Source organism: Marmota marmota, unplaced genomic scaffold (genome assembly GCF_001458135.2).
Source record: "Marmota marmota marmota unplaced genomic scaffold, marMar, whole genome shotgun sequence".
NCBI lineage: Eukaryota > Metazoa > Chordata > Mammalia > Rodentia > Sciuridae > Marmota > Marmota marmota.
Genome location: NW_025999962.1, coordinates 2,917,069 through 2,932,307, shown reverse-complemented (window position 1 = coordinate 2,932,307; position 15,239 = coordinate 2,917,069). Strand labels below are relative to the sequence as shown.

Genomic DNA, 15,239 nt, shown 5'->3' with positions numbered 1-15,239 from the left:
TGCTTAGGACCTCTCTGAGTTACTAGCCTCAAACGTGTAATCCTCTTGCCTTAGGCTCCCGAGTTGGTGGGCTTACAGGTGTGCACCCCCATGCCTGGCTGTAATTTTTAAATTTATGGCTGTCTTATGTCTTCTTCATCCTTTTCCTCTCATACACACTCCTGATTTTCTCTCAAGATTTAATTACCATCCTATTTGGTGGTGGAATCCTTTCCCATCCCCTGATTACCTCCACCTGTACTCCCTCTGTCTTCTACTCTCCTTCCAAGAGCTTCACACAGAGAATTATAAGCACATAATTACCCACCGGTTCCCCTAGACTGAGCAATCCAGGGGTAGGATTCTTATTTGTTTCTGTATTTTTAGTACCCCCTCTTACATCTAGTACATAATGAACATTTAATAGTATTTTAAAATATTTATTAATTTTTTTAGTTGTAGTTGGACACAATATCTTTATTTTCATTTTTTTTTTAATGTGGTGCTGAGGATCGAACCCAGGGCCTCGCACTTGCTGGGCAAGCGCTCTACCGCTGAGCCCCAGCCCCAGCCCCAGCCCCAGCCCATTTAATAGTATTTTTATTGTTCCCTCCCTCCCTTCTGCTGGGGATTGCACTTGGGGCCCCGTGCATGCTCGTCAAGCACTTCACCAGGGAGCTACATCCCCAGCTGTTTTTTTTTTTTTTAATTTTTTTTTTAGTTGTTAATGGACCTTTATTTTATTTATTAATTTGAATGTGATGCTGAGGAAGGAACCCAGTGTCTCACACATGCTAGGGAAGTGCTCTACCACTGAGCTACAACCCCAGTCCCCCAGACTTTTTTTTATTATTATTTTTTTGAACATTTACTTTTCTTGAGTCATTTAAATAAAAAATAAGAGCATAGGAAAAAGACTAGTTAAGAAAGGACAGGAAATATCAACTATGACAGATGACTTTGATTTCAAGGGATAGAAAATGACTTGGTATTCTTAGTTGCTTATGTAAATATGTTGACTAACCCTCATAAAAGTCAGCATACCACAGAGGTAAAAAATAAACCTGTCCATCTGTGTGTACACACAGGCACAAGTATTTTCCCAAACATTACTGAGCCTGTGGCCAGCAAGTCTGTGACACACCAAAAGAACAAAACAAAAACCCACAGGAGTCCTGAGCTGAGCTAAGGGTACCATGTGGCATTTGAGTCAATCATGATTCAGCTCTGCTTTGTTGGGAGAGAACGTCAATTAAGTTACGCTATAAAAAGAACTCTCAGAGTGTAATGGCAGTCTCCCTTATTTTTACCTATGCCATGAGCTGGAACACCACACGGAACTGTTTGGTAAGGTGTTCTGACTCAGTTTCAAAATACAGAAGTGGTCAGCATGAGCCACTTTACATTCAGTTATCCTAAGTGGTCGAAGGAGGCAGGGAAGAGTTTGAGCCAAAAAATCAAAATACATAAGGGTAGACTTGACAGCAGACCCTGAGGAGTTCCGGCCCTTCCATTCTTCCAGGCGTCTGTGGGGGTCACTGAGTTCCAGGGCTTCTCACTGGCCAGGACACTCGAGAGCACACCCTGGGACTGCACCAGGCGAGCCAGGTTCTCCAGTGGCCACCTGCCTGGATGACTTACAGTTCAACGATGGTTTGTGAGTGAGGCGGCCCTTGTGGCAAGGAGTTTCCACATGTGGTGCTCAGAGTGTGCCTGCACAGGGACGCCCTTACTGCCAGTTATGGTGCCAAAAGAAATGGCAGGGTCTGCAGTGCATTTGGGAAGTCTTACTAACAAAGATGGCAGTTCTTACAGATTGACCTGTGGATTTGAGGCCATTCAGAATAAAATCTCAGTAAACATTTCCTAGAAACTTACAAGTCATTTTTCTAATTTACACAGGAAACCCTAGGTTTCTCATTCCCTTAAGACTTCTCGAATGAATCCTCGATGATGTGGCTCTGGAGTTCTTCCCCTAGCCCCCTGCAGAGGCTCTCATCTTGCTTTTCCCCTTCCTGCTCTGAAGGAAGTGTGGTTGCGTCAGACATCAATGTGGCTCCCAGAGGCTCTGGAGAGCAGGAGGCGATTCCTCTTTGTCGAGCACCTGCTGTTGGGCTTAAAGTGTTCTAAGTGTGGCTTCACTGCTGCTGTCAGGTCTCTCTCCCCTTACATCCCTCAAGCTTGCATGTGCCTTCATACTGCCGATTGAGTCACCTGTGCAGTTGAGACCTGCAGGTCCTCGTGTATCCGCTCGGCTTTATGGCCGAGGTTCTGTGTAGGTGGTTTTAGCATTTGCATAGAGCGCCTTTCAGTACCTGACCCCTCTTTCCGGGTGCGCCCCTTTGCTGAGCTTGACCTGCCCCCGCCCCCCCCACACATTGTGGCACCTCACATGGACTCTGCTCTGCATCCAGCAGTCCCTGGTCCTCACTTGCTCTGGTGACCCACTCATCCTAGGACTCCTGCTTCCCCTGCCCACAACTTGGTTATCCTACTTCCTGTCACTGTGCCTTTTGTTCTTCCTTCTCCTTCTTACTGTCCACATTCCCTTATAATCCAGCTTAGACCCTGGGTTAGTAATAAAAGCCTTTCCTGTTTGCACCCCGCTCCCTGCCGCCTCTGTACTTCCTTTCTCTCTCCTGCTGAGACTCCAGCCCTGGCTGAATGCTGTGCTGGCACCGGAAGAACTGTGCAGGGCTGGAGAGCAGCGTGCCCAGGCCTCCTCAGCTCCACTGCGCAACCAGACTGGCTGGTCTAAATTTTTTTTTAATATTTAATTTTTAGCTATAGGTGGACGCAATATATTTATTTTATTTTTACGTGGTGCTGAGGAACGAACCCAATGCCTTAGGCATGCTAGGTGAGCGCTCTACCTCTGAGCCACAACCCCAGCCCCTTACTTCATTTTTAATTAAAACTTATCATTTCTGATTGACACATCATGACTGACCTCACACGGGATGTGATGTGGTGTTTATTTGAGTGTGTGTGAGACGTGCAGTGATGAGGTTGGGCTTACTGACATGGCCGTCACCCCACCTTCCCTCTCATCTTCTGTGGTGAGACATTTCAGATGTGTTCATGTTGGAACACAGAGTGCATTATTTTTGACTATAGTCACCCTGTTGTGCAGTGGACCTCAAACCTGCTCCCCTGTCTCTCCGAGATTTGTGCCCTTTGGTCAACAGCAGCTCATCCCTATCTTCTCCACACCCCAGTGTCTGGTCACTGTCCCCTTCCCTGAGTTCAGCTTTGCCAATCCTGTTAGCGTGGGATCAGGCAGTGGTTATCTTCCTGTGTCTGGCTTAGTTCACTTAGCAGCACATGCTCAGGTTCATCGTGTGGTTGAGATGACAGGTTTCCCTCACTTTTAAAGCTGACGATGTGCCAGGTGTCTGTGTCCCCTGTTGGTCCCTCCATCCATCAGTGGGCACGTGGCTGCTTGCTTGCCTTGGTTATTGTGGACAGTGCTGCAGTGAACACGGGGGTGCCAGTGCAGAAGTGGAGCCCTGGAGCACAAGGCAGTTGCTGTCGTTACTTTTTGAGGAGCCTCTGTAGCCCTTCCACATGGCCGAGCTGTCTTTCCTTCCCACTCACCGAGCTCCCTTTTCTCTGCAACCCCTCATGAGCACTTCAAATTTAACATTCCCCAAACCAAACTCCTGATCCTTTCATCCCCCAAATATCTCCTGGTTGTCTTTTCATTTCTTGTTCCCTAAACATCAAATACATCTTTGCATTTGTCATTCAGGCCACGGTTTTGGAATCACCTTTGCCTACCCTTTCTCATATACCCCTCATAACATTTATCATCAAATTGTGTTGGCTGTGTCTTGAGAATCTGGCCTCCGCTACCACATCTGCTGCTCAGTGTCCTGCTGTCTTCCCGTTCAGCTTTTGTGCTCAGTGCTTCAGAGAGCAGCCAGAGGGGTCCTTGGAACACACGCCAGGTGTTGCACCCGTTGGCCCAGAGCCTCCGTGACCTCACATCAGGTGAGCCACTGTCCTGCCAGTGCCTGTGTGCTGTGGCCTCTTCCTGAGCCCTTGTTGCTTGGTGCTTTATTGGCAGATGTGCCTTTCCCCCACCAGGCTCTTCTCTGATGAAGGTGGGTGGGTGACTCCCTTGCCTTCTCTGTTGTGTGCTCAGATGGCACCTGTGAAGTTGGAGTCTCTCTGCCTGAGATATGATGACATTCTCAGCCTGTATTCTTCAGAGTGTGATGGTTTTGCCTTCTGTGTGCTCCTGGCCACTCTCAGAGCTACCTCTGGGTCTGTGTGAGCTCCCACAGTGCCCTGGTGGAGTAGGCCTCCCTCCTGTGTGCCCTGCTGCCAACGCACACTTCTGTTCTGGCGTCGCTTTGGTCCAGCGGCTCAGGCCTGCCTCTGTGTCCTCTTGACCTTTCCTAGCTTCTCTCATTTAAAGCGCTGCATCAGAGCTTCCGTTTGCTCTCATGAGAAGTGGATTTAAGATGTGGTGAGCACAATGGGAGGGGGAAGCATGTGATTTTGGGGTCAGGAGAGGACTGGTGTGTTTGGAACCTATTCAAACGGGTTTCCAGACTGTGGCCAGATCTGGCCCACAACCTGTTTTATTGTGGCCCATGAGTTAAGAATGGTTTCTACATTTTTAAGTGGTAGGGGAAAAATAAAATTTCATGACACATGAAAATTATATGAACTTTAAATTTTGGCACCCACAGGAGTTTTATTAGAGCCCAGCCATGCTCGTTTGTTTAGGTGTTGCTGTGGCTGCTTTGGGCCTTAAGGGCAGGACGAAGAAATTGTGGCTGAGGCCTTCTGGCCAGCAAAGCCTAAAATACTTACTGTGGAGGTCCTTTACAGGAAAAATTTGCGACCCCGCACAGCAGATTGGCCTGGGCTGTCAGGGACAGCCTCAAAGCCCTGTGCTGACGAGGAAGGAGAGGTGGGAGGAGGGCTGGGGTTCTCCATGCTTGCCCTCGGCTGTTTGTGGCAGGAGATGGAAATGTTTTTATTTTCTGCTTTTGATCAATCTAGCCTGGTGAAATCAGCAAGCAACGTTTATGGTTTTAAATAACAACCAGATAGTGTTATTTTAATCTCTGAACTTGTGTGCGTTTGAATCATTTTTCTCAGTGACAGTGGTTAAACTACTTTTAACCACATATGCCAGCTTTTACTGAACTAGAAGGTATTAGAATAAATCTTTTAACAAGTGCAAGCGACTAGTCTTGCAGCATTACAATGACCTGCACTTAGCTTAAAAACCTAAAACCTGCAGATAAAACCTGCAGATCAAACCTGCAGATCTGTTCAAACTTGAAGGAAATGAAATTCTACCTTTTGTGTAATTGAAAGGATTTTTTTTTTGCTCTGTAATGTAACATTTCATTTCTTCGCTGTCTTCAGGGTGTGCATTCCTATCTAACAGGAATGTCTAAGGGTTGAATTTTAATTGTTCTCCCAAGTACTTTCTGTCTTCTGTGACTAAAAGCTAAGCTTTTTAAAGTCTTTGTGAATATTTTTTGTTTGGTTAAAGCAGAAACGAGGATTTTTAAAAAAAATTTTTAATAGTTGTAGACGGACAGCATGCCTTTATTTAATTAATTAATTTTTTAATGTAGTGCTGAGGATCAAACCCAGTGCCTCACACATGCTAGGCAAGCGCTCTGCCACTGAGCCCCAGCCCCAGCCTGAGTGTTGTTTTTAATCAATAACATTTGCTCTATGGGAGCGGCTGACCTTTCCCAGCTGTCCTTGGTCAACCATGTGTCCAGCTGTTCTGCCCTGGGCTGAGCATGGGCTTTGCGGAGTGCCTCGGGGTTTGTATCTGCAGTGCCACACGGTTCCTTCAAGGCTGTGGAGGTGAATAATACTGGTGGAGTTCAGTGCTGTCCTTCAGTAGGACTTTGTCCTCATCTGGTGGAGTTGTCTTTGTTAGGTTGTGTAAAATACAGTGAGTAGAATCTGGAGCTCTTCGTTCACAGCCTCTAGAGGAAAGGTTTTTTTCCCCCTCCTACCTTTTACAGAGGGAAACAGGCATCTAAGATGTTCTCTGCCCTCAAGAAATGAAAAATACAGTTAATAAGGTTGTGACCCCTCCATTTAAGCTTATCCATCATAGTACTTATTGGGGAGGAGAAATTTGATGACATCTACATGTATCCACATCTTAAAACGCAGCCAGTTTTCAAGGTTCTATTTTGAACCTGGGCCCTTGGTTCTAGGCAAGTGCTCCACCTGAGTTGTATCCAGCGACATGTGGACGATCTGTCAGAGGGAAGGGAAGAGTGGTCTTGAGGACTCCTCAGATGCTGCCTCAGAGGACTCAGTTCACGCCTCACACCAGGCCTGGTACCTGCCACTCTGCTTCTGCCAGGTCTCCTCACTGTTTAAACCTGACTCGAACAAACTCCGTCAGTAGAGGCCATTTTTGGGCCCCAGAGACTCAGTGGTGACATCTCCAGCCTTTTTTACTTTGAGACAGGGTCTCACTAAGTTGCTTAGGGCCTTACGAAGTTATTGAGGCTGGCCTCAAAATTGCAATCCTCCTGCCTCAGGCTCCCAAGCCACTGGGATTACAGGTGTGTGCCACCATGCCTGGTCCCTTTTTCAAATTTTATTTTGACACAGGATCCTGCTGAGTTGCCCAAGCTGGCTTTGAACTTGTGGTCCTCCTGCCTCAGCCTACCGAGTTGCTGGGATCATAAGTGTGTGACCCTGCACCTGGCTCAAAAAGTTTTTTTTTTTTTTTTTTTTTAAGGAGATGCAGGATTCTCTCAGGCAGAGAATTGGTATGACCTGCACTTAGAGAGAATGGGCTGGACTGGGGGAGGTTCAAGTGAATGACTTATGTGTTTCTAGTTATTGACTTTTTTAGGTACCAGGGATTGAATGCAGTGATGATTAACGACTGAGCCACATCTCATCCCTTTCTATTTTTTGTTTTGAGACAGGCTCTTGCTAAGTTGCTTAGGGATCTCACTAAGTTGCTGAGGCTGGCTTCAAACTTGAGACTCTCCTGCCTCAGCCTCCTGAGTTGCTGGGATTACAGGCATGTGCCACTGCATCTGGCTCCAATTTTTAATTGATTATACTCTGCTCTGTCTCTTTCCGAGAACAAATTTGAGATGTCTTAAAAAAATAAAAAGCATTACAAAAAGATAAGGGAGGGGCTGGGGATGTAGTTCAGGGGTAGATCACTTGCTTAGAGTGTGGGAGGCCCTGGGTTCCATCCCCAGCTCTGTGGGGAAGGGCTCTGGGGGAGGTAAAGGCCAGACAGAAAAAGTAAGGATTCTCATTGTTGAAGTGGGACATAGATTTGAACCCAGACTTATCAAAGGCCCAGAGAGAGTCAGCTGATTTCTGTAGCCTGTTAAGACAAATGCCGCATGTGGTGTCCAAGAATTCTTAGGGCTTAAGCTCACAGTGAGGTGCTACTCCTGGCCCTGGAAAGGAAGGGGGCATCTGTAGAGTGCCCTCTGTGGCCAGAACCACACAGCGCCCCTAGTTCAGAGTTACTGTGTGGCTTCCTCATGGTCTGGCTTAGCACAAGGAAGGATGTGGGGTCAGTCCTGTGAGGCAACAGTGAGAACAAGGAGGATGTGTTTGAGGTCACTGGCAGAGTCTCTTCAGTTGTCCAGCGTGGCAGTTTTTCTTATATTAAAACAGGTTGTTGTTCTTTTATGTGAGTTATAGAATGTGGAAATTGGCTTGCATTTAGGTGCCAAATTTAACACAAAAAATTCTTAGCTTTAGTGCTCTGGAATGAGAGCCAGTGCAGGCAATACTCTGGAGCCAAGTGCCCAGAGTGGCACCACAAAGCCCCCTCTCTCCCTGAGTGGGAGAGTTGGCGCATGTCGTCCCCCCTTGCCCCATGTGGTCAAGCGTAGAAAAGTGACGTGTGTATGTTGCTGGCTTCCCTTATACCTGGGGGGTGAGTCATTCTCATCATTAACTCAGGTGCACGTTGGGTGATGGCAGATGTGTAAGTACTGACAGTCATCTGCACTGGATCTAGGCTGTCGTGTAGGGTGGAAATTCTGGGGTCAGCATTCTTCTAATTGTAGCTCTGCCATCACTCCCCCTTTCTGCCTATAAAACGGAGTATTGGCCTGAGAAGTTACTTCAAGAATGAGGGGAGCCCGCACACTGTAGGCGCCGTCTGTGTAGTCTTGACTTGTGTTGTGACTACAGGGCTGGGGCAGGCAGGTCCAGCTTAACTCCCCATGAAGGCATGAAGCAGTTTTCTGACCAGATGTTTGGAAGTCAGTCTTTTTTTCACGTTTGTAATAATTTTATCCTCTTCCAGAGAAACAGCACCCAGGACCATCTTCCAAAGAGTGTTGGACATCTTAAAGAAGTCTTCTCATGCTGTGGAGCTGGCCTGCAGGGACCCATCCCAGGTGGAGCATCTGGCTTCCAGTCTGCAGCTGATAACTGAGTGCTTCAGGTGTCTCCGGAACGCTTGTGTGGAGTGTGCTGCGAACCAGAATGCAATCAGGTGGCGTTCCCTGTGATGCTTGCAGCTTCGGCCATGCTAGTGTTTGACCTTGTAGTTCCCCCAGGGTATTGTGGGGCTGTCCCTCCTTTACGCTGGGAAGCATTCCTCTTCACTTCCCTCCCAGACAAGCTCAGGCCAGTGCACGAGGTTGCAGCATGGAACAGTGCAGACACTAGGGCCACCTAGCTTTCCTGTTTATCTTAATTTTTTTCCATCTTTTTAAGTTGTACATGATTTTGAGGTTGAGTGTGACATATTTGTTGCATACACAATGTAACAATATAATCGTGAACACAATGTAAGAATATAATTTGGTGGTATTGTTTTCCAGTGTTTCCCTTTCCCTCGCCTCCTCCCTTCCCCAGTTCTTTCTTCTATCTTGCTGTCCTATGTATATTTATAACACGTTTTGAGATTTTTTGTTTCTGCTCATAACAGTGATTGAACTTCATTTTGATTCTTTATTTCTAGATTCTGTCTCCTGAGTTCATGTGCAGTTCTTGACCTTACTTTTCTTAGTTGTAAATGTCTCATTTGCTTTTACTGATTTAATTAGTTACCCTGTGTTTACCTTGAACAAGAAGCCTCTTTTGTAAATTTCTAAGATCTTGAATATAAATGTTCCAAGCTCTACTTCCATCCATGTTACAATGTGCAGATTTTAGTAAGTTCTTTTCTCTATTATGCCTTCCTAGAGCTGAACGTCTGTCTTCTTTGATTTTTTGGAATCTGCTTTATTTTATGGGTACTGGGGATTGCACTCGGGGTGCTCTACCTCTGAACTACATCCCTAGCCCTTTTTATTTTTTATTTTGAGAAAAGTCTCACTAAGTTGCTGAGGCTGGCCTTGAACTTGTGATCCTCTTGTTTCAGCCTCTGAAGGTGCTGGGATTACAGGCATGTGCCACTATGCCCCCTTAGGAATCTGCTTTTTCTTAAAAAGTTTTATTTGAAGTGAATTCCGAAGCCACAAGGAGGATATTCATGTTTCTTTCCTGGACTTGCATGTAGACAAAGCCTTCAGGCTTCCCTGTCACTGATATGATGGGTGAAGTGGGGCTAGTCCAGAAGCCACTTGAGGGACTCCCCTTGTTGCTTAGACAGTCTTATACCTGAGGCTTTAATATGATTAAGATTATGCAAGATCAAAGGAGGCGAGAAAGGGCCAAAGTTGTTTAACTTCAATACTAAACTCAAACTACCATCCATTTGCAGAAAAATAGAAACAATAATAGTCTTGCTAACAATAGTTAATATTTAAGAATATAACTAGCTATGGGGCTGGGGATGTGGCTCAAGTGGTAGTGCGCTCGCCTGGCATGCACGGGGCGCTGGGTTTGATCCTCAGCACCACATAAAAATAAATAAAGATGTTGTGTCCACCGGAAACTTTAAAAAAAAAAAAAAAAAAAAAAAGAATATAACTAGCTATGTGCTAGAAGCATCCAGCCAGAAGGCTTGTTTCTTTGGTTTCTTTCCAGGTGGGGAAGTACTTAATGTGTGTGTGGTGGCAGCTTAGAGCAGAGATCTGTGACTGCAGACTTGTCCTGGTGGGGAAGAAACCGAGCCCAAGCACCTGGCTTTGTCCCAGGTCTTTATTTGCAGTACCTTATTTAATCTATAGATCAAACCAAAGAAACAGCATGCTATTATCTCCCCATTTTTATAAGAAGAAACTGTGCTTCAGAGAGGTAAAATAACTTGTTCTAAAGTCACTCATTGAATCAGTGGCATGTGACCCTAAAGCTCTCAGTTGAAAGCAGGGGCTATGCCCTTCTGAGGCTTGCATATCGGCCCTGTTGCCTGTGACAGCTGTTTGCCTTATGTGGCCACATAGCCTTGGACGTGGGATGAAGCCATCCAGAGTGTCTGTTTTCTCCCTGGTAAACAGAGCAAATGCTTTCTTCCTGTGGGCTGGGTGAGAGGGCTATGAGATTACCTTGTCTGCAGATGCCTGTGCAGGCTCAATTGCCAGTGTTCTTGTTTCTGCCTGAATCAGGGAGGACGCCCATATTTAAGATAATGCTACTTTTTAAAAAAACAATTAGTTTTACTTTTTGAGTTATACATTCAAACTGTAAAAATTGAAATATTTTAAAAAGTAGATGTTTTATGGCACACAAATATCAGTAGTTTGTTAGCACGGCTGTCACGGTGGGTGTGGGTTAGTGAGGCAGTCAGCAGACCAAAGCAAGGGTTGGAAGGGAGTCAGTTTTCTGCCTCAGAGCTTCTAGGGTTGTATTACTACTGTTGATTTTCGCAGGGAATTTCCAGCTCATTTAGGCCTTTATCTCCCAGAAAACAATTTTGAGTCAGAAACAGAACAGAAATTCCAGTGAGGACTTTGCTGCCACCTTTAACTAAAACTAACCTATAAGAACAATCAATACTCAGGTTGTAATCTATGGTATTTTTCTGGAATTTTATTTTACATTTAGAATTAAAGGTTAATGGAAAGATGGGGCTAGAATGTGGCTCAGTGGTAGAGCACTTGCCTAGCACATGCCAGGCCCTGGGTTCCATCTCCAGCACTGCTAGGAGGCTTGGTCAGGATTAATGAAAGGTGTAATGCTGCGCAGGCCTGCAGGCCTTGGTTGTGTGGTATGGAATGGAACATAACACAGCGAAGAAACAGTTTAAGGCTGTGCAACTTCCAGAAGTGCTTGAAGAAGACTGTTTAAAGCTGTGAACTCTACATGTCAATAGCACCCCTGCTGCTGAGGCCCCTGTGCCACTTCTGTTAAGGGTGGGAATGTGAGGCTGTGGGATCTGTCAGTGTCTCAGCTCTGCCCTCTTGAAGCACGAAAGCAGCCACAGATAGTATGTGAATGGATGAGCATGGCTGTTTTCCAACGAAGCTTCGTTTCTGAATATTGAAATTTGAATTTCATAGAATTATTATGTCATGAAATTGCATTCGTTTGAATGTTGTCCATAGAGGCTGGCAGCAGGCCCACAGCCTGTGTTCTTTATGTAGAAGTGAAGCAGGAGGAAGGTGCTGAGCTGTCTCCCCATGGTCATCTGCCAAGGTGAAGAGGCAGGGAGCAGTGGCTCTGACCTCTTGTCGCAGGGTGACAGCCATATGTACAGGGATCCTGAACATCCGAAAATCCCTTTCATTAAACCTGGGGCTTCACACAGTGTCTGGACTTGGATCTGTGTAGGTCAGGATCCTTCTCTGATCATGTTTGGGAGCTGTACTATTTTCCTGTTCCTATTGTGACAGATCACCACCAAGTTAGGGCTTGAAGCAGAAGGGTTTTTTTTGTTTTGTTGTTTGTTTTTTATACTTTATTTTGTAGTTGTAAATGGACAGAATGCCTTTATTTGTTTGTTTTTATGTGGTCCTGAGGCTTGAACCCAGTGCCTCATGCATGCTAGGCAAGGCTCTGCCACTGAGCTACAGCCCCGGCCTGAAGCAACAGAGTTTTTATTGCATAGCTCTGGGGCTTGCAGGTCCAAGAACAGTCTCACTGGCCTGAAGTCAGTGTCTGCAGGGCTATTTTTCTGGAGGCTCTAGGGAGAGTTTGTTTTCGGTAGCTTCTAGAGCTGCTTGCTCTGCTGGGCACAGAGCTCCATTCTCCATCTGCAGAACAGCAGCGTAGCATCTGACAATCTTTGTTTCTGACTGTGACCCTCCTGTATCACCCTCACAAGGCTATTACTATTAGAGGCCTGCCGAGATCTCTCAGATAATCTGTCTCAAATCTGATCATATCTAAACAGTCTCTTGTGGTGTTTTCTGACACCAGCCAATTCTGATTCTCTACCACTGGGTTTCCCACAACTCAATTCTGTTGTGACACTGTCTGTTGGGAAGTCAGAGGTGTTGGATTCCACAACTTAAAGGCTCAGGTGCTCTCTCTTCAGGAGCCAGCTAGAAATGGAATGCCCAGGCTTCCAGGTTTTTGCATAACTGACTCACAGTTGGGGTTCCTGTGACTCCCCTCAGGACTACAGAACTCCAGGAAGGTGTCACTCACTGTGGCTGGTTTATTACGAAGGTCACTTAAGGAACAGTGAGGGGAAGGTGTGTGGGGCAGGTAAGCAGCTGGTGCCAGTTTCCCTGCCTCTGTCCCTGATGCCTCTCTTGGCAGTTTGATGTGTTTGCCAACTTGGAAGCTTTCCAAACCTCATTGTTGAGGGATTTTTGTGAGGTTTCAGGATGCAGACATGATTAATTAAGCCATTGGCCATTAGTGTAGATTCCATCTTGGTCATTCTCCCTCGCTCTGAGGCCAGAAGTGGGCTGGAGTTTCTACCCTTTTATCACTTGGCCAGTTCTTTTCTCTAGCCACCATCCTGAAGCTCTCCACAACAGATGCTGCTGTCATTCAGCAAGTTCTAAGGGTTCTAGGAACTCTGTGCAAGGAACCCAAGACAAAGAACCAAGGCTGGGTCTCTATTACCACCTCTTTCTTGCCATATGGTGATGTTCACAGGTCCTGGGTTTAGGATATGAGCATCTTGGGAGGATCATCCTTTTACCTGCTTTGGCCTTTTGGCCCTTGAACATTTACCTCTGTCATTCATATAGAATATATTTGTCCCATCTCAAGGTTCCCCAAATTCTTGACCTATTATAAGCAACAACTCATGTTCAGAATGTCCCTGCGTCTCAGCTGAAAAGTCCCAAATCTAGGCATCTAAATTGTGTAACTTATAAGACTTGAGTGTGAACTTTTCTGGGCAGATCCTTTTCGTCTATGACCTGAAACTGGACACTGAGTATCTGCTTGCCAGGGCAGGCACGAGGTGACAGTTGAACAGGCACGATGGCTGTCTGCACCATGGGCTTTCTGTTATGCTCCCCAGGGCTCCTCTGCCTCTGCCCGTTGCCAGATCCCAAAGTGTTGAGTGCCACAGCCGAGTCGGGATGACGCATGGCATTTTTGCCAGAAGTAGTGGTTGAGAGGTGACGCCAGCGAGCCATTAAATGATGACTTTTGAGTTCTCGAGGAGTTCCCGTTGAGTTCCGGTTGAGCTCTCGTGGGGATTCCTGAAGAGTTTGCATTGGTTAGGGAAGTGCCGGAGGAGGGATTTCCGGTGTGTGGTTCCTGGAGGAGCTGTGTGGCGTTCGGGAGAGTTCCCAGGGAGCGTGTGTGGAGTGTGCTGGTGGAGTTCAGAAATAAAGTTTGTTCCTACTTGAGTGGCTCGTGATTTGTGCCCAATCAGACTGTGGCACCAAAGCACCTGGCACATTTTACGGATCTGTTACAGCAGCACCCTCTTCTGCTACCCATCTCTCTATGAGTTCCTTTTGCTGATGTGACAGATTTCCAGAAACTTAGTGCTTTCAAACACCATACCTTTCTTATTGGAAACTGAGAAGTTTAGAAGTGGTTCTGAAGGGCTGTGTTTCTTCTCTCTAAGGACAGCTGGCTTCCTTGCCTGCCCAGCTCCTAGAGGCTACTGCACATACCCCCATGTGTTCCTCTTGTAAGAATCCCTGTGGTTTGCTGGGCCCCCATATAATCCAGGACAATTTTCTCATTTTAAGATTCTTAATTTGGTCTTGTCTGTAAAGTTCCCTTTGCCATGTAAGATAGCATATTCATGGACTTGGTGGACTATGGGTGCTGTTGCCCTGCACACGATGGGAAGTGTTAGTTGGTAGTTCCAGCATTATGCATCAGGTCATCATTTGAAATGCAGTTTTAGGAAAGCGTATATGTCTAACTTTGTCTTTTCAAAATCCGATACAGAAACCTGGATACGATTGGTGTGGCTGTTGATTTGGTTCTTCTGTTCCGTGAACTACGAGTGGAACCGGACTCCCTCTTGACAGGTAAACCACAGTATAATTCACGGATTATTTATATCTTGGAAAAGGATTTAAACCAAGACTCTTGAGTAGTGCATCATTCATTGAAGCACGTGTTGTGTATTTTGAGAGACAGGGAAACAATGAATTATTAAAGAGTTAGCATAAACGAAAGTTTCAGTGACTCCCTTCCTCCCTGATGTGGGCTGAACGATCTCTCCCTGTTGATGCTGAAATCTCTTAATCTGTTCAGGCAGCTGTAGTAAAGTCCTTAGCCTGGACTAACTAACAAACTATAGAAGTTTAGCACTCACAGTTCTGGGGACCAGCACATTTGGTGTCATGAGGGCTGCCTTCTGCCTCCAGATGGTGCTGTCTTGCAGCATCTTCACATGATGGCAGGACAAAAGGGCACTTGGGCTTCTTCTGACCCTGACCAGCCACCTGCCCAGGCCCCAGCCTCTTACCAGCAATACATGGGGATTTGAGTTAAACGCAGACATTTTAGAAGGACACAAAGTAAGTGAGGACATTTGACTCATAAGAGAGGGTGTTAGGGCACATACACACAGAGGCAAGAGCACCTGGGGACACAGGGGGAGAGGGTCATCTAGTGCTAAGAGAGGTCTCAGGAGTCAGCCTTGCTGCAACCTTGCCTTTGGACTTCTAGCTCCAGAAGTGTGAGAACATGAACATCTGTTGTTTGTTCTTTGTCATGGGTGGCATCCTGAGCTGTCTAATGCACTGTTTTTTTTTGTTGTTGTTTTTTTTTAAATATTTACTTTTTTAGGTTTTTTTAGGTGGACACAATATCTTTATTTTATTTTTATGTGGTGCTGAGGATCAAACCCAGTGCCTCACGCATGCCAGGCGAATGCGCTACTACTTGAGCCACATCCTCAGCCCCTGCACTGTTTTTTTGATATTTATGAATATGATAGGTCCTCTTCTAGGTTTTGGGTGTGATTCCAACAGTGACCAAAACAGACAAAAATCTTTGCCCGAGGGCTCACA

The 15,239-nt window shown here is 46.0% G+C and overlaps 1 protein-coding gene across 1 annotated transcript in view; it reads left to right on the top strand.

Moving 5' to 3' along the window:
* Atxn10 (ataxin 10) overlaps positions 1–15,239 on the top strand; it is a gene marked incomplete at its 5' end in the record, with an annotated part of 142,470 nt that overhangs the window by 16,111 nt on the left and 111,120 nt on the right. Inside the window, 2 exons of the mRNA XM_048802974.1 lie at positions 8,270–8,461; positions 14,167–14,249. Coding sequence (XP_048658931.1) covers positions 8,270–8,461; positions 14,167–14,249 — 275 coding nt within the window. The remainder of the gene's footprint in view (positions 1–8,269; positions 8,462–14,166; positions 14,250–15,239) is intronic.